The sequence below is a fragment of the Notolepis coatsorum genome (assembly GCF_963971535.1).
Source record: "Notolepis coatsorum genome assembly, chromosome: 6".
NCBI classification, from domain to species: domain Eukaryota; kingdom Metazoa; phylum Chordata; class Actinopteri; order Aulopiformes; family Paralepididae; genus Notolepis; species Notolepis coatsorum.
The window spans coordinates 99,917,061-99,937,322 of NC_140170.1; the positions used below are offsets into that span (position 1 = coordinate 99,917,061).

General features: G+C 44.4%; 1 protein-coding gene across 2 annotated transcripts in view; it reads right to left on the reverse strand.

Annotated features, from left to right (window-relative positions):
• LOC311231155 (metabotropic glutamate receptor 4-like) overlaps positions 1–4,204 on the reverse strand; it is a gene marked incomplete at both ends in the record, with an annotated part of 754,768 nt that extends 750,564 nt beyond the window's left edge. Inside the window, one exon of one of the 2 annotated variants that reach the window (XM_084317663.1) lies at positions 3,644–4,204. In XM_084317663.1, coding sequence (XP_084173789.1) covers positions 3,644–4,204 — 561 coding nt within the window. The remainder of the gene's footprint in view (positions 1–3,643) is intronic. The other variant, XM_084317662.1, reaches the window with a different exon arrangement.
• Positions 4,205–20,262: the final 16,058 nt, after the last annotated feature.

Consider the following 20,262-nt stretch of genomic DNA (forward strand, 5'->3'; position numbering starts at 1 on the left):
AGCAGTCGCGCACCACTCAGACCTCCGCGCCTGATGCGCCCTTCGTACCGGCGCGTACACCAAGCAGTCGCGCACCACTCTGACCTCCGCTTGGACAACCGGTTCCCCGGTGGCGACGCTCTCGCCCCGTTCTGTTCCAACGCTCTTTACGCACAACGCCTGGGTGAGTTTTTTATGACTGTCTTTGATCCAATTCCGTTTTTCGTGTGTTTTAAAACACTGAAGATTTCCAGCTTTTATCAGACAGTCACTCACCCAGCGTTTTAGCCATTTTTGGATTGTTTTCATTGGGATAATATTTTGGCCTTTACATCGCCTCACTGTGTGTTTTCACACCGAAGAGATTTTATTCACTTGGATTGTGTTTGGGACGTTTACTCACAGTGTGTATATACACCGAAGATTCTGTCACCTTGATAACTCTGTTTTTGGGACTAGTCACCTCTCCTGCACCTGCTCTGTTTTCCCCATTGTACTCTGAGCTAACCCACTCCTCTCTCCCTCTCGGCCCCGTTTACCCACCTCGGAGATCTGCCGAGAGAAGTCTGCAGAGCGGCTCTGATGTTCCCACCTGCTTCCCCAGACTACCATCCCGGGAGAAGCTGCAGTGCAGCAACCTCATTATTGCTTTTTCCAAGGCCTGACCCTGTTTACTCTGTCCCAGTATGCAGCTCCAGCCCTCGCCCTGTTCCAAGGCCTTACCCTGTTTTTCCCTAGTCCTCCCTATCTAGTCCTCCCAGTCCTCCCTGTCCCCAGCCCGCCTCCGCGGGCCCCTGTCCCTGTCTCCCCTCTCTAGTCCTCCTAGTCCTCCCTGTCCAGTTCCTCCTAGTTCCTCCCTGTTCCTGCCTTGTCCCTTGCCCCGGCCCTGTTTTCCTTTAGCCTTCCCTTTGCCTTCCCCTTAGCCAGCTCGCCTCTTAAAGGCACTGGGCCTTTCCCTTTTCTTGTTTATCCAGTAGTGGTGTTCTCCCTTAAAGGGACAGTGCCTTTTTTCTGATTGTTTTCAATAAATGCCCGTTCTTGGCTTACTCTCATACCTGTCTTGTGTTGTGCCATTTGGGTCGGTTACAAACCATAACAAAAACAGGTTGGAGGGGGGGGGGGGGGGGGTTAAGGTGGGGGAAGGTTGAAGGCTAGGGCGAACAGGTGGGTTTTGAGGCGGGATTTGAAGGTAGAGAGTGTGGGGGAGTCTCTGATGGTCTGAGGGAGGGAGTTCCAGAGTCGAGGTGCAGTGTGTGAGATCACCAATGTTTTTGAGCTTGGATGACGGGACAGTGAGGGAAGCAGTGGAGGAGGACTGGAGGGAATGGGTGGGGCAGTAGGGAAGAAGGAGGTCAGTCAGGTAGGGGGGGGGCAGGCTATGGAGGGCTTTGAAGGTGAGGAATAGTGTTTGGAAGTTGATGCGCTCCTTGATCGGGAGCCAGTGAAGAGAGTGGAGGACAGGAGTGATGTGTTCACGGGACCGGGTGTTAGTGAGGAGGCGGGCGGCTGAGTTTTGGACCATTTGCAGTTTATGGAGGGAGCGGGAGGTGATGCCAGTGAGGAAGGAGTTGCAATAGTCGAGGCGGGAGGAGATGAAGGCATGTATGAGGGATTCAGCAGCAGGGGGGGAGAGGCAGTGATGCATTTTGGCAATGTTGCGGAGGTGGAAGTATGAGGTTTTAACAATGGAGCGGACATGGGGGTCAAGTGAGAGAGTGGGGTCAAGGATGACACCGAGGTTGCGGACTAGGGGGGAGGGGGTGATGGTAGAATCATTGATGGTGAGTGTGATGGGTCCGGATCTACTGAGGGTGGTTTTGGTGCCGATGATGAAGAGTTCCGTCTTGTCACTGTTTAATTTGAGGAGGTATGATTCATCCAGGTTTGAAGTTCGGTAATGCAGGACTCAATGTGACTGAGGGGTGGGTTGTGATGGGATTGTGTGCTGATGTATATTTGGGTGTCGTCAGCAGTGGAAGTTGAGGTTGTATTTGCGAATGATGTGACCGAGGGGGAGAACATAGCAGATGAAGAGCAGGGGGCCGATATTTATAATGCATAGGGAGTAGGGAGAGGGTAGAGCGAGGAGATCAGAGATGTCCAAATTAAATATGCAGGTCCACCTCTTGTGCTTTAACCAACAGGAAATCAGTAGTGTGTTAATGATGAAGGATTTGAGGCTTCAATGTAAGAGTGTGATCAAGAATGCACAGTTGGAGAAGCTCATTAATAGGCTGTGTGTGTGTGTGTGTGTGTGTGTGTGTGTGTGTGTGTGTGTGTGTGTGTGTGTGTGTGTGTGTGTGTGTGTGTGTGTGTGTGTGTGTGTGTGTGTGTGTGTGTGTGTGTGTGTGTGTGTGTGTGTGTGTGTGTGTGTGTGTGTGTGTGTGTGTGTGTGTGTGTGTGTGTTTTCCGTGAAGGACACAAAAGCCTCCACAGAGAGTTCCTATAAGGCTATAGTGGCGACTCTGGCTCAGGAGGTTGAGCGGTTGTCTGGTAATCAGAAGGTTCCCGGTTCGATTCCAGCTCCTCCCGGAAGTGTCTTTCAGCAAGATGCTCAACCCCTAAATGCTCCCGATGAGCAGGTTGGCACCTTGCAAGGTTGCCTCTGCCATCGGTGTGAGTAAATGGGTGAATGTGAGTCATAAGCTGTAAAGCACTTTGGATAAAAGCACTATATGAAAATGCAGTCCATGTGGATGAAACTAACACCCTCTTCATATGTCTCCACGCCACAATCTGCTCTGCTTGAGTAAACCCATTCAGAGAGGTGAGACGCAACTGAACTGCACATGCAGTGGTTTTCGAGACCGTCACCGACTACATGAACAACCGCACAGAACACGGAGCGATGAGTGAAGTCACAAACTCACAGTGTTATCTGAACTAGAATCGCTCACGTTAATTGCAGCAGAACTGAAATATGTAACGGACTAGAAAATCACCCTCAAAGTCATTTGAGTGATATACGTGCAAAAATATCTAATTGGCCATGAAAGGAATCCAAATGCATGACTTACTGCTTTCTAGGGGGAGAGTGTTTTTCCCTCTCTCTCTCTCTCTCTCTCTCTCTCTCTCTCTCTCTCTCTCTCTCTCTCTCTCTCTCTCTCTCTAAGAAAGGTGTCTCAATTTGCAGTAGGCTAAGGAACAATCAAACTTCAGCAATGGGACAGATTATTATTTTGCTGGTCATTGAGTTATAGTTGCCATGGCTGGGTGGTCAACACTTTGATCAAATAATTATTACAAAAGTTAAAGTATACATTTAAACAAAACCGTCATAGAGAGGGAAATGCTGACCCTAGCATCATAAACTGTAAAGGCTATAGGGAATAATGAAATCAAATACACATCACATTTGTCATTATTGTGAGAGCCACTAGCTACCTCTAACTGCTTAGCAACAGAATCCTAAGGGTAACATTCAGAAAAATGAGGGATTTACAATTAGATCACTTCTCTAATTCAAAGAAGAAGAAAAAATCGTAGCAACAGTATTATTCTGTGTACTTTTCATGGTATCATTATGTAACACTTCCACATATTATCACATGTAATCACAGCTCATATGAAGATATTGTAGCCCGTGTGAAGGTTATTGTGATCACATGTGATAATATGTGGAATTCCACAAACACACAGCATTGCGGTAGAGTCTCATTCTCACCTTGAACAGGCGCAGTATGTTGGCCACCATGATGGACACGGAGCTGGAGGAGGCTCCAATGACGCCCACCACCCTCTCCGGCTTGGTGATGATGGGCGCTCCGCCGCCCAGACACTTAACATCAGTCCCGTCCTTCTCGATGAGTGCCTGCACGAAGGTGAGCGACTGTTCCAGGGCGTGGGTGTCCCTGGAGCAGGTGTCCAGGATACGCGCCCCCAGTGTTATGTTAGGCAACAGGTTGTGGTCGTTGTTGATGCGGTCCAGGGCGAAGAGCATGGCCTCCAGCCTGTGGATGCCCTTCTCCTTCTTCAGCTCCCCGCAGGGCTTGCCGTCGTGGCCCCTGGCGTGCACCGGGAACAGGCCGCCCAGGGAGATGTCCCCGTCGATGCGGATGGAGTTCAGATGCGTCGGCCCCGGTCCTTTGGCCTTGGCGGCCTGAGAGCCCTGGAGGGAGCAGTGGAGGAGCAGCAGCAGGGGCAGGATCAGGCCGCCTCTCCGGCAGCCGGTCCAATCCAGCCGGAGCCCTGGGGGCTGAAACATGACCACGGCCCGAGCACGCATCCACACTCTCTGCAGCCCGACCGGAATCAGGAAGCGGACCGTGAGAAAAAAGGTATTATTCTATGACGTCCAGAGGGTTAATTGTGATACCTCTCGAAGCAGCTGGCACAGAAAAGACTTCCTCTCATGTCCTCTGCTTTTCTTCCAGGCATTCAATTAAAGTTGAATATGAGCTTGGCTTTCCGACAGACTGTCCCTCTCTTTCTCTCTCTCTCACTCTCTCGCTCTCTCTCACTTCATCATCTGATCAGTGTGGTGGGCAGCTGATCTGGTCTCAGCCGTTATTCACAGACTGGCCTATGGAGAACCCTTGCAGGGGGCATTAGGAAGAACAAAGGTGAAAGATAAGCCTGTCTCTCTCTCTCTCTCTCTCTCTCTCTCTCTCTCTCTCTCTCTCTCTCTCTCTCTCTCTCTCTCTCTCTCTCTATCTCTCTCTCTCTCTCTCTCTGTCTCTCTCTCTCTCTCTCGCTCTCTCTCTCTCTCTCTCTCTCTCTCTCTCTCTCTCTCTCTCTCTCTCTCTCTCTCTCTCTCTCTCTCTCTCTCTCTCTCTCTCTCTCTCTCTCTCTCTCTCTCTCTCTCTCTCTCTCTCTCTCTCTAGTGCTCTCTCTCTCCTCTTCACCTCAATCAGAAGTTTTTAATCTCCCTTGCTCCCCTGGGCAGGGATTTGGTATGTGTCAGAGCCTCCAGGCCCGCTCAGGTCCGCAGGCTCTTGAGTGAATTCCTGAAAGATGAAAAAGAGAAAAGTATAGTGAGATACACTGAGCAGAGCAAGAGAGGAAGAGAGAGGGAGATAGAGAGAGAGAGGGGAAAGATGAGAGAAGGATTCGTGTTGGTTTGAGCTTTTCAATACTTTATTCTCGCTTCTAAGAGACCATTTACTCTCACATGCATTTCATGTTCTCATACGTCTGCCTTTCTATGTCTACCATAGTGAATTTAAAGGCTTGCCATGGGTTCCCAAGGCCTTAAAAGTTAGTTACAATGTGCTTCTTTTTTTGTTTTACACTGAATCTTCCGGAAATCATTTCATCTTCCTCATCTTGGGCCAATAATTTCACATTAACATGACATAATAATTCAATGTACTGTATGCCGTTGATTGAAATGTACCACCATTGTGATAGTGTCAAGATGGTTTTGTCTGATTGGAGATAGGATTGTTAGAAACGAGTCAAACTTGATGCTTACAGAGCGGGGAGTAGTCTAGAGGAGGCCACCATCACCAACCTGAATTTCATTGTGAAACACATAGAGCGTAGTCAAATGTATGCTAGGTTGCTTTTTATTGACTTTCCTTCTGCCTTTAATTGCTTACAGTCCCACATTCTTGAATTGCACATAGACTTATAAGCAACTTTGCTATGGATTTTAACACTGTAAGCTGGCTGATGAGCTTTTGAACTGACCGTTCCCTGAAGGTGAAAGTAAATGGGGCCCTCTCTAGTGCCCTTAACACTTTGAATGCCACTCACGGCTTTTCTCTGGTTATTACCCCCCGGGTTGAAGGCCCATCACGAGAATATTCGTTTTATTCGTTTTTTTTTATTAGCAATCTGAAATCATATTGCATCAAGCGAGCCTACCGTTGGAGATCCAGTCACCCCAGGCTCTCAGATGTGAAAAAAGCACCCCCTATCATCTCCCAGATGGTAAATCACCCTTTTGGATTGGACTAAATGAAAGTGAATGGGAGAAAGGATTTCTGTGTTCTACTGTATACACGGTTGATCAATACAATGATCGATTTTTTCGAATGGTGATCAGGAATTGGAATAATCCATTTGGATACCATCTGACCTCAGGTAAGGAATCTATGTTATCAGTCTTAGGATAATCAGACTCGTTTTCAGGGATATATAAGCGTTTCCCCTATATGTGATATAGCTGTTTTGACTGTAAAAGCCATCAGGAAATAAGAGCAGCGATTATCAGCGCGCGGCACGAGCGTGGGTGCGCACACATATACTATCGATTATCTAGCGTTTATTTGAAAACGATTCATAAATAGGCCGACAAATGACAACGTTCTAGAATATTCCAGTAAAAGGCGATTATCATAGAATGGGTTGTTTTTTCCGCGAAAACGAGTGATTTTCAAAATGCTATCAAACGGAAATGAAGCGATAAAAAAACAATCTGCTTTGACAATGTTGACTGGAAAATGAGTCTTTGATAAGCGACGGGCAGATTAGACACATAGCCATAATTTAAAACATAGATTAGGCGATATTAACTTTAACATTGGAGTGGATTTGGGCATTCAAAGGGGTAAAAAGGAAAACACGGACTGGCTCTCAAAGTGATAAGGGAACACGCCAACTTTTTGGGAAATAAGCTTATTTGCCATCTACCCTGGAGTTAGACAAGCAGATACATGCCCTTTTCTTCTCTGTGCATGCATTAGGCTTAGGGAACAGCCGCGCTGTTAGCCTACAGTAGCTTAGCGTCATTCACTGGAAGTAGGTGTGCCCGTTTATCAAAAAACAACAGAGCGTTTGAGGTGATGAAATCACTGCGCCCAGGCAGCAGTGGCTTGGCAAAAATTAGTTTCAAGTATATATCTGCTTAGAAAACGAAAACGTGTAATTATTATTTTGTATTTCTCCACGTGGTAAATACACAGGTCACAACATGTTTACAGGAAGGTTTTGGAGTTGTATTTGGAGTGTATTTCGTGACTGGAACTAGGCTACACTGGCACACCTACTTCCAGTGAATGACGCTAAGCTAGGCTAACGGTGCGGCTGTTCCCTAAGCCGCATGCACAGAGAAGAAAAGGGTATGTATCTGCTTGTCTAACTCCAGGGTAGATGGCAAATAAGCTATTTTCCCAAAAAGCAGGCATGTTCCTTTAAGTCTCTGCAGACGAGTTATAGCGAGTCTTCTCAAAGTTGAGCCTAATGTGAAGGCAATCTCAAACAAAGGTCACCAGCGCTTTTGAAAATGCTTTACTGGTCTTGTATTGAGTCGGTCCTTACCTATGATTTTATTTGCTGGTTTGGGAATCTAATCCTGACGCATTAGAATTATGTTAAAGAAGATTGTGAGGAGGAGCTCTAAAATCACTGGCTGTGATCTAAATTACTTTGTTTACCAGAAGATGGTCATAAAGAAAGATCAGGATATTCTTCAAGACCCTCTAGTCTACACCCTCTTTATTCTGAATGTTCCCTCCCTTCCTCTGGGCGTAGGTATAGGATGCCTAGATGTAGCAGGAACAGATATGGTTGCTCTTTTGTCCAAGAGACTATTCGAAGTTTGAACTTGTAACCGGACTAGAACTGATTAATTGTGATATTGATTTTGTTATTGTTATGTCTGATTGCACTTTGTATGTTCTGGTTATACAGTACTGTAACTGTATGTCATTTTAGCTGTATGTGTTTTCGGACACAATCTTAGTGTTTTCTTACGTTTCTAACTTTGTGTTTAACTGTTTCTTTTCATGTTTTTACCTTTGTGCTCCAATTTCCCCAGTGGGGATAATAAATATCCCTGCTGTCCCATTATTTCAACTGTCATCCTCCTATTTCTTCACACCTGCAAAGTCATCTATCTTTAGCATGTCGAAGTCTATGCCTTGGGGAGTGAAAAAGCACAGCAAACCAGTGGGGACTTTATAGAGTCTATGAAGTGACAATGAATTGGTAATGACATTACTACAATCGGAGTGCTCCGTTGATGGCTTGGCAAGGAGAATAATGGCCCTCTTTCTGTTTTTTGAATATCTGAGATATTCACACTTAGAAATAGTCAATTTCTGATGTTCAACACATTCCAAGAATTGTATTTTCTTCGAACTTGATAACCCCAACCTACCTAGCCTGTACCTGGACTTCTAGCCGCCTACACCCCTTTCAGTGGGTGGGTGTACTTCTTGACAGAAAAAGAACGGCAAAGATGTCTTAAAGGAACACGCCAACTTTTTGGGAAATTTGCTTATTTGCCATCTACCCTGGAGATAGACATGCAGATACATACCCTTTTCTTCTCTGTGAATGCATTAGGCTTAGGGAACAGCTGCATCGTTAGCCTAGCTTAGCGTCATTCACTGGAAGTAGGTGCCAGTGTAGCCTAGTTCCTAACAGTCACGAAATACACTCCAAATACAACTCCAAAACGTTCCTGTAAACATGTTGTGACCTGTGTATTTACCATGTGGGGGAAAAAAATATATATATAATAATTTAATTTTTCTAATCGGATATATACTCTGAACTATTTTTTTTGCGCATCACCTCAAAACTAGCAAAAGGCAACAGGGCTTTTGACTCAAAAGCCCTGTTGCTTTTTGATAAGAAAAGCTGTGATTGGTTGTATTGAGCTGAAATTGTTATAGAACTGCAACATACAGTATAGAAAGGTCCCTTCCCAGTGTATCATGGTAGTCTCTGGGGATGAGCCTGAATCTGAATACAGTATGAATTCGGGAAAGCATGGATAATGAGATGGACACCGATATTATTACACAGATATCAATATTATTATTAGGAAAAAAAGATATATTTTTACTAGGGCTGTCAAAGTTAATGCTTTAACTTTGGAGATTAATTTAAATTATTTAAAGCATTAAAATAAATGTATCTAGATGAATCTATGGAGTGAAAAATCGTCAACGTTCTGAACTTTCAGCAGTATATTTGCTTGTTCTTTTTTTGCATCGACTCATGCACCTTTTTGAAAATCATCTGACATGAAGATGGAACACATTTTTGTTGTTAATATGATTTATATTACTGGTAGTTCATACAAGACATTATCGTCCTCTAGTCTAAGCCAATCTGCACTTTAACATATAGGCCTGGGTTGTTTTTATTTCTGTTAGCGCCGCGGATATAAGAAAGAGGTCTAGCTGAGTCAATGTTGATGGTTTTGTTGAACATTTGTAAACTGTATTCAAAGAAAGCTAATAGTCTTTGAATCTAAATATACTTTTTTTGTGTTGATTTTACAATAATTCCATGATTTTACTCAAGTAAATATTTGTTACAAGCTTCGGTCAGTAGAAAAATGCTATTTTTAATCTAGAGATCAAATTTAATTAAATGTAGATTAATTACAGAACATTTTAAGATTAATTGGTAAAAAAAAATGCATTTATTGACAGCACAAATTTGTACGTTATGTTATGTTAGGCGCATCTGTTCGCTGTAAAAAAAAATACAAAAAAAAACTGTATGACTGCCCTGTCTCTCGATAAATATAATATATTTATGCATAACTCATGATAATGATTTAAATCAATGTGATGCTTTGAAGGCACAACAATTGCATTTCCAATAAATACTAGGTTCAAAAATACATTTGCCGGATTTAACGTGAAGTCCTTCTAATGTTCATTTGTTTAGAAAAAAGAAAAAAAGAAAACGTCAGGTATAAACCACGCCCACTTCCGTTTAAATATTAAAATGCAGATACAGATAGTTGTTATGGCTGAACAGATACAGATACTGATACAGCTAATGACATATCCGTACACTGCTAATAGTCTCCATTTTGTAATGGTTGCGCACCAGCTTTCGAACTCTCATGCATCAAACTAAACCTCTTTTGCATGGTAACATGAATGAACATGAATTTCAAGCCATTTTAAGGCATAGCATACGTATAGGGCTGGGCAATTAATAAAAACGGTAGCCATGTTGCAAAAGGTTTGATTGTAGGCTATGTTTCAAAACAGCACTGCCAGACAGGCAATCTGCCTGACATATATCAGACCAGCAAATCCGGGTATTTCGGCTTTTTTCCCAACCACACACACGTTTAGTAGAAAACACAAACACAGTTCCTACTGATCACTATTGTATTTGGCCTGAAAAACTGTCGGCAGGATGTTTACATTGTTTGAAATGTTTTTTTGTTAGTGCATCAAGTTAAGTCATACATTCCAACACTGGCTGCCATTGAGCGTTCACAGTATTGTGTAAAGTAAAATTGTATCTGTTTTCAGGCTCCTTCAGTCTTCCCTATGGTATTTACCAATTCAGCTGCAGGATATGTCCCCATTTCCCTACCTGGATGTTTAATATCACGCTTATGAATCTCTAGGTGACTAAAACTAAGACATTACTATTTCTGGGATTTGATAGTCTTCAGCATTATTTATATATGTTTATTTTGTCCTAAAGTTGTAGTCTTTGAGCAAACAGCGCCTAACCCCTGTTTACACCTTAAGTTGTTTTCCACACAAAAAAAAGAGCTATGGCGATCACCCATAAGGGCGTATTGCCGCTCTGATATATGTAGTATAGCACAACAAGCTGTCACATTTCACCAGGAAGGCTCTGAAGGGGTTTTCATAGTCTAGAGAGGCTTACGTGTTGAGCGCTGGATGCTGCCCAACAAGTCTTTGTTTTTTATCAGGTCCAAGGTGAGTTGTAATTTCATATTCCTCTTTACATGAGCCTAGACACACTATTCCCAGCACTTAGCTAGATTCAAGCTGTTGTAATGCGAATGGGGCACTTTGCATGCATACAGGTCCTGTGTGCATCTGAGTTTGTAATCCAAAATGATTACTGAACTGCAGTAGCTAACTAAATTAGTCAAAAACCAAACCGTCTCTGCAATATCTTCATTAGGACTGCACCAGAGCACAGCTAGTGTTTATTTACCTTGTGGCCATGAGGATCTCGTCTTCCTCAAGTAATGTCATTTCAATGAATTATGTGAACTCATGCATTTGGACGTTTGAGTGTAGTTACAATCTCCAATTGGGAAACCGAATTAGCCAAAATGATCTTAATATACTTCAATATAATAACTTGTTTTCCACCAAATGCCATCCAGTATGTGGAAATTAGGGACTGTAAGAAATCACGTGGTCTGAAAACGTCATCTGCACGTCCTCAATGGACCTCTCTATGTGTGTTGTAATTTTCCGGCGAAAATAAGGTAGAGCAGTTCCCTCCATCTCCCACGGCATGGAGTAATGAATGAACATTTGCTGATTTCATTTGTACTTTATGATACCGATAATGGTACTAAAATAGGTGTTAGGGATATGCTTGTTCTTCTTTCGTGTATCATCAGATGGCCAACTCTGTGTCCTGCAGCCACGCCCTCGTCTCTGGTCCTACGTCGAACAGACCAGCTTCTGAGGGCGGGCTGTAGAGGGGGCAGCCGGTGATTATATGCTCGGCAGTCTGTTCAGGCTCGCCACACTCGCATCTGAAAAAAGTGATGCCGTCCTTTTTTCAGCACATCGCCTGCTCCACAAGAGGGGGAAACACACTCGACCACTGTTACACCCCGTTCAGAGCCGGCTACAAGGCTGTAGCGGCTCCGCCACTGATGGGTGCTGCAAGCGCGAGCGATCACGACTCCATTTTTTTAATCCCTGCATACAAACAAAGATCGCGTGACGTCGTCGTGTCACGTGAGACAAAAAAGTGGTCTGACGAATCAGAGGCCACGCTCCGGGATGCGTTCGAAGACACAGACTGGGACATGTTTAAAGGAAGCGCCAGTGACGTCAGCGAGTACGCTGATACCGTTGTGAGTTACATAACAACAGTAACTGACGGTATTGTCCTCACAAAGAAGGCGCAGGTTTTCCCAAACCAGAAACCTTGGGTGGACAGCACTATTAGAGCAGCCCTGAACTCACGCACCACGGCTTATAACCTGGGCAGAGAGTCAGGAAATATGGAAGAGTACAAGGCTTCAGTCTACAGTCTGCGCAAGGCTGTTAAACTTGCTAAGAGGACATATGCTGAGAAACTGGAGACACAAATGGCACAAAACGACACAAGAGGCTTGTGGAGGGGACTGAAGACAATAACTGACTACAAAGTCAGCGCCCCCTCAATGGGGAGCGACGACGCCTCTCTCGCGGACAAACTCAACTCCTTCTACGCTCGGTTCGGTGTAGACGGTGTCGCCGCTAGCCCTCTGGCTAGTGACGTCACTGGCGCACCGGCTGTTGTGGAGGGGGGGGGGCAACCGCGGGGGGGCGGGGACGCTCTCTCGTTGTCGGAACACAGTGTGAGAAGAGCATTTATGCAGGTGAACACCAGGAAGGCTGCTGGCCCAGATGGTATAACAGGACGCATACTTAAGTCCTGAGCAAACCAGCTTGCCCCGGTGTTCACCGCCATATTTAATCAATCCCTGGCGGAGTCAGTGGTCCCTGCCTGCTTCAAGATGTCTACCATCATCCCTGTACCGAAGAAACCCTCCCCAACATGTCCAAATGACTACAGACCGGTGGCACTCACCTCTGTGGTCATGAAATGTTTCGAGAGGCTGGTCAAGGACCACATTTGTGCCTCCCTCCCCAGTGATATGGACCCTATGAAATTTGCATACAGGACAAACAGGTCCACTGACGACGCGGTCTCCCAGGTACTGCACAGCACTCTCTCCCACCTTGACCGTCAGAAGGGGGGCTATGTGAGACTGTTGTTCATTGACTACAGCACAGCGTTCAACACCATAGTCCCCACCAGACTGGTGGACAAGCTGATCGAGCTAGGTCTGAGCTCCGCCCTGAGCGCCTGGGTACTGGACTTTCTGAGTGAAAGACCTCAGGCGGTCAGGGTGGGGGGTCAGACCTCCAACACCATCACCCTGAGCATCGGGTCCCCCCAGGGCTGTGTTCTAAGCCCCCTGCTGTACTCACTCTACACACACGATTGTGTGGCCAAGTTCAGCTCCAACTCCATAGTGAAGTTCGCAGACGACACGGTGGTGGTGGGGCTGATCTCGGACAACGACGAGAAGGCCTACCGGGAGGAGATTGAGGTACTGGAACGTTGGTGCCAGGACAACAGCCTGCTCCTGAACATTGGTAAAACCAAGGAGCTGATCGTGGATTATAGGAGAGGACAGCAGGAGACACACACACCACTGATGATTAACGGGGCTACCGTGGACAGGGTGAGCAGCTTCAAGTACCTGGGGGTCCACATCTCAGAGGATCTGACATGGTCAACACACATAGACACAGTAGTAAAGAAAGCGAAGCAGCGCCTCTACCACCTGAGACAGTTAAGGAAGTTCAGAGTATCGGGGAAGATACTCCAGTCCTTCTACTCAGGAGCTGTAGAGAGCATCTTGACCGGAAACATCACTGCCTGGTATGGAAACAGCACGGCACAGGACAAGAAGGCCCTACAGAGAGTGGTGCGCTCAGCCGAGCGTACCACAGGTATTGCGCTACCTACCCTGCAGGTTCTATACAACAAGATGTGCAAATCCAGAGCCTGCAGAATAATGAAAGACCCCCACCACCCCAATAACAGCCTGTTCCAGCTGCTGAGGTCAGGCAGACGCCTGCGAACCCCAGCTACTAGGACGGAGAGGCTTAGGCTCAGCTTCTTCCCCCAGGCCATCAGAGCCTTGAACAATGAACATTGAGAGCCACAGAAACTGTACTATCCACACACAAGCACACACAAGCACACACACGACACGCACGCTGAGCACGCTCACACACTAGCAGCCACTTTAACACTCATGCCGCACACACGCACACTTATGGCCAAGAGGAAAGGCCACTTTAAATTAGTATAACAACAGGAACAGTGTATTGCACTACTAAAGCTACCTAGCATGTCCTATATGCTCTGTAAATACTATGTACAGATACCGAGATGTCACTCCATGTTACCTGTTTATTGCACTGTTGTTTTTATTGGATTCTATTATATGTTGTACCACTGTATTTTTATTGGATTCTATTATATGTTGTACCACTGTATTGCACATCGTCGCGGGCAAGACCACCCGCATTTCATTGTATATCTGTATGCCGTGACAATTAAAACTCTTGACTTGACTTGACTTGCCGCACTGTCCGTGAGGCCCCACTTCTTCATGGAAGACTTGAAGCGCCCGACTCCAGTGCGTAGACGGTAAATAATCTCCTTTTACACCACCTCCTGGGTCCTGGATGTATCGCTGGATACGGGAGGGCCCAGCCGACTCCCATGATCGTTTCCAGGATGCTGCCAGCCAGGCGTCTCTAGACAAGTCCTCAGATATAGACTGTAGCATTTCTTGTGCTGCCTTGTTGTAGGGATGGCGAGAGTTTAGCCTGCCTGGTGGTGCCGGTGTTGTTGTGGCTTTGTGCAGGATGTGCCTGTCGTACTTCTGGGCTTTTCTTGCCAGGGTGAGGGTAGCCGCATCACGTCGGAGACTGGCTGGGGCGATTCCAGCTAGGACTGGCAGGTAGGACACGGGTGGGTTTCAGGCTGTTGACAGAATCCGGCTATAGGACGACAATAATGTGGTCAAGAGGCATGGTTTCTATCTTGAGCCTTAACTGGCGTGGTTTATTTATTCACATGGCAGAGCAGCAGTTCTACAGTTCTCCTCTCACTGAGAGGCTGGAGGAAAGAGAAAGAATAGGAGGAGACATCTCTATTTATACTCGCCACCTGGTGGTGTTCCTGAGTGGCTCCGCCTAGAGCGCCCTCTAGTGGAAACAGTTATATATGCAGCTAGACAGTTACTAGTGGAAACAGTTATATATGCAGTTATACAGTTACTAACAATCCTACACCGAACCTCTGACTTCAACACTCCTACTTAGGGTTTGTATTAGCATACTTCTTTGCGAAGAAGTTTCAAAGAAGTTATCCAGTATGCGAATACATCCTGTACCTTTAAGATAACAAAAAAAACATGTTTGGCTGTAATGTGTGTGTGTGTGTGTGTGTGTGTGTGTGTGTGTGTGTGTGTGTGTGTGTGTGTGTGTGTGTGTGTGTGTGTGTGTGTGTGTGTGTGTGTGTGTGTGTGTGTGTGTGTGTGTGTGTGTGTGTGTGTGTGTGTGTGTGTGTGTGTGTGTGTGTGTGTGTGTGTGTGTGTGTGTGCGCGCGTGCGTGCGTGTGTGTCTCTCTCCCCAGTGTGTGTGTGTCTCTAGGCTAATCCAGCCTCGGAACTGAAAAAATGGATCGGTGCATCTCTAGTATATCCAAATAAAATAAGTAATGTATCTATCTAAGTAAAATGTATAAGGTTGCACAATAGTCGAGCGCGAAAACACACGCACACGCACACACACAATGGAACAGAGGAATGAGCAATCATGTATTAGACTGAAGTCTGTTACACATGGTGGTGCTGGCACGTTGTCATAGTGGTGCTGCGCCTCTATAGCATTGTTTAGGGAAGTTATGATTAAGGCAGTTGTAGACAGTGAAGGCAGTAGATAAGTATAAATTGAGTATAGGCAACAGAGTTCAGAGCAGGGGTCGGCAACCTGCGGCTCCGGAGCCGCATGCGGCTCTTTAGCCAATCAGCTGCGGCTCCCTGGCCCAAAAAAATATTTTTTTTATTTTTAATTTTTTTTTATTTTGGAGATCGATGTCATACTGTGACAATGAAATGAAAAAAATATTTCATCAACTAAAATATTGTCAACAAAAATATTTCATCAACTAAAATATACAGTACGTCACACCCCGCGCCTCTCCCTGCCGTCTGCAAGTGGCTGATCTTGAGTTTTTCGACCCCCCAGTAAGCTAACCATGGATAAATCCAAAAAAAGGAAAGTCTGAGGAAAATAGAGGATTTAATTCAGCGTGGACAGATTAATTAGCTTTCACGACTAACGATGCAGGCTTACCTGTATGCCTGATATGTGGTGCGAAATTTGCGAACAATGAAAATTTTACTTTTTACAGTATTTGATAGATTTTCCACAAATAAGGGAAGGACTCAAATAGAGCTGCATAGTTCAGGGTTTTATTTCAAAGTTGGTCTACAGATGCCAGTGTTTTTTCTCCTTTTCTGTGTTTTATTTCAAAGTAGGTCTACACATGGTAGACTTTTTTCAAAGTGGACTACTTTTTATTTTATAAATGTTCCACAAATAAGGGAAGGACTCAAATATACCTGAATAGTTCATGGTTTTATTTCAAAGTCGGTCTACAGACACCAGTGTTTTGTCTCCTCTTCTGTGTTTTATTTAAAATTATGTCTACACAGCCAGTATTTGTTCTCTTCTTCATAAGAGTTTGAGGTTTTACCTTCTAACAGGTAAAAACAGCAATAAAAAGTAATTTTTTTCTTTTTGTTGCTTTATAATTCCATGAATGTAACAAACTGTGTGCTATAAGTATAAAGTATAATAAATCGCAAATTACTTTGGGTATGCAATTGTCAGGCGTTGTATGCTACAGTAAATGTGGGGTATGCTTGGGGATATATAAAACGTTATACACTGTGTTATCTTCATTTTAAGGGTAAATAAGTTGTGCGGCTCCCTGAGCATTTTATTTTGTGGGAGGGGGGAAAAGTGGCTCTTTTGATAGTAAAGGTTGCTGACCCCTGGGCCCTGGCCTAGAGTATAGGCAATGGGGTTTAGAGTTCAGAGTTTATACGGTATGGGGGTGTTGCTGTCATTGTGGTACAAATGTCATACAATTTCCCTGTGCAATTTCACTGCACACAAATGTTTTTGCTCAAATATGCTCAAACTTGCAACATGCACTCACACACCAAGCACATCTACTTTACTGTTTTAATATTATATGTGTGGTAAGAAAGACCAATAAGAAAAATCACAAATTACAACTTTGTAAAAATCCACTTTTATAGCTCCATCTGTAATTAAAATGTTTACTTCCCCTATCATCATATTCTGATAAATTTCCATCAAATGCCCATCTATAGCAGTTTTATCACAAACAAAAGTAGAACACGGAAGTAAACCATTTAACTACAGATGGTAAAACAATTGATTTCTTTCCCTTTTTGCATTTCTTACCAGACTAAAAACAAGTTGCTGTGCTTGGTGTGTGAGTGCATGGAAATATGAGCAAACTCGTACAGTAAGTGCATAGTGAAATTGTATGATGATATGATGGTATGATGATGATATTATCTGTGGCCCAGATATTCACAGGCAAGCTGGGACACTGTTGTGGCTAGTCAGGCTTGTTATGGTTAGTCAGGCTTGTTGTGGCTAGTCAGGCTTGTTGTGGCTAGTCAGGCTTGTTATGGCTAGTCAGGCTTGTTGTGGCTAGTCAGGCTTGTTGTGGCTAGTCAGGCTTGTTATGGCTAGTCAGGCTTGTTATGGCTAGTCAGGCATGTTGTGGCTAGTCAGGCTTGTTGTGGCTAGTCAGGCTTGTTGTGGCTAGTCAGGCTTGTTATGGCTAGTCAGGCTTGTTGTGGCTAGTCAGGCTTGTTGTGGCTAGTCAGGCTTGTTGTGGCTAGTCAGGCTTGTTATGGCTAGTCAGCCTTGTTGTGGCTAGTCAGGCTTGTTGTGGCTAGTCAGGCTTGTTATGGCTAGTCAGGCTTGTTATGGCTAGTCAGGCTTGTTGTGGCTAGTCAGGCTTGTTGTGGCTAGTCAGGCTTGTTGTGGCTAGTCAGGCTTGTTATGGCTAGTCAGGCTTGTTGTGGCTAGTCAGGCTTGTTGTGGCTAGTCAGGCTTGTTATGGCTAGTCAGGCTTGTTATGGCTAGTCAGGCTTGTTGTGGCTAGTCAGGCTTGTTGTGGCTAGTCAGGCTTGTTGTGGCTAGTCAGGCTTGTTGTGGCTAGTCAGGCTTGTTGTGGCTAGTCAGGCTTGTTATGGCTAGTCAGGCTTGTTGTGGCTAGTCAGGCTTGTTGTGGCTAGTCAGGCTTGTTGTGGCTAGTCAGGCTTGCGAAAGGCACCACAGATGCCATAAAACTGGTTACACAGTGATAATTAATCTTTATAGACATATGACTTTAATCAGACATTATTTGACACTTTACAGTCAGATTACTGGCTGTTTAGTTACGTTTAAGCATATAATTATATATGATTATATTATTATTTAAAAGATTAGACATCCTAATCTGTATCTGAGAATTCCCCCAATACTAAAATGTGATACTAGGAAATGTGTAACATGCTAGAAATCAAAGCAAAGTGACTAGATGTGCTGCATTTCTAACACATAGAAGCACATTACAGTAGATCTATCTAATCGAGAAATATTTATTGTAGCCTATATCACATTTTTATAAAAAAAATTGTCTGTTCAGCAAGACTGCCTCCATAGTTTATACTGTTCAGCGTGATGAATCCAATTAATACTTGGTATCGGCTGATAGGCCTACAGTTTTGGAAGTGGTATCAGTACATCCCTGTTACCCATGTTATCTCATCATGGGTCAGAGCAGAGCATCAACAGCAGAGGAAAAAAAGGAGACAATAATGTCCACTGCCATGAATGATTTTATCTTTTTTTTGTTCAGTTTGGCCCTCATGAATAGAATTCAAGCCAGTGATGGGATCTCATTATTTTACTAACATCAATCACATCAAGAAATATAACTCAAAACCATCAAACTGACTGTTTCAGTCAGAGAGGGAGATTTGGAATAGCAATTCTAAAAGTGTGAATAATGCCTGAATAATAGAGGTGAGGATGTCCCCCCCCCTCACAGTGAGCTGTGGTGTTCCACAAGGAAGCATACTAGGACCGCTACTCTTCCTAATTTATGCAAATGACATGTCGTCAGCCTGTGACTGCAACTTGTTCCTGTTTGCGGACGACTCAAATTGCAGGTTGAAAAAACCCTCAGCACGGAACTAGGCAAAATCTGCATATGGCTCGCTGATAACAAACTATCATTACACATGGGCAAAACAGAGTCCATTCTCTTCGGTTCAAATAACAAACTCAGCAAGACCGACGGATTCTCAGTTACAGTGGGTGACAATATTGTCACAAGGAAAGACGAAATTACCTACCTGGGTTCCATCCTAGAGGCAAATCTTTCCTGTGACAAAATGGCATCCAATGTAATAAAAAAAGTCAACCAACGAACTAGATTCTTGTACCGGATCTCCTCTCTGGTAAACAAGAATACCCTGAAGACTCTGGCAGGAGCACTCATTCAAGGGTACTATGACTATGCGTGCACCTCATGGTACCAAAGCACCTCAAAGGCGCTTAAAACAAAATTACAAACATCACAAAACAAACTGGTCAGACTACTACTTGACCTGAACCCCAGAACCCACCTCACCCCTGCCCACTTTGCCAACCTAGGATGGCTTAGAGTAGACGACAGAGTACAGCAACTTGCAATGGGCTTGGTCTACAAGATACACTATACGACCGGGGTGCCCATGTACATGTCAAAATACTTCCCAAAGGTCAGTGAATACCACAACCACTACACCAGAGGAAGCTCAACAAATCATGTTAAACCCAGATTCGGCTCAAACAAGGGACTAAACACGTTTCGCAATTATGCCACAACAATGTGGAACGCCCTACCCAAAGCTGTAAAGGAATGTGAATCCCTGCCCACATTCAAAACCGCTCTTAAAGAGCACCTACGGGAGGCTGCAATTCGAAACTGGCCACCGTAAATGCCCAAAACCCCCACCACCTCCTAATAGACAGTCTCCTCACCACCGCATGTATATATTCCCTCCCCGCCGTATGTATATTTCCCTCCCACCCACCCACCCCCTCCTAATGTACAGTCCCCTCCCCATCATATGTATATACTCTGTCAGGATCTAGGGGTAACAGTACTGTATATTTGAATACCGTTATGTCACAAATGTATCAGTACTAAATACCTATATGTCCCTATGCCATAAATGTCATGTATGTTGTGTATGTCATAAATGTCTATATGAATTGAAAATGGGGGACCCTGATGGAAACAAGACAAACGTCTTTCTCAGGTCTGCATCCCCTTAACAATTGTATGTATTGAGCCGTACTGTATTGTACCCATTCTGCAATCTGTTAAATAAAGTTTTCATTCATTCATTCATTCATTCATTCATTCATTCATTCATTCATTCATTCATTCATTCATTCATTCATTCATTCATTCATGTTCCTGAGAGAATCAAATTGTGATTTAACGGTGTAGTTAGCACATATTGCTGCTGTGAGGGGTAGATGCAGATTATGTACAATGTCTAACGTTGTAGAATAACTTTTTATTGGAATGAAATTGTGGAGGGTGTAGAGAATACACAGAGAGTATGCTCAGCAGGGTGCAAATCTCTGCCAGGAGGTAGCCTATGCTGCATACCATTAAAAATTCCTGCCTGCTGTGCTATCAGTAATGCAAACTGAGTCCACAATGAGATGTAAAAAGGTCTAAATCAGG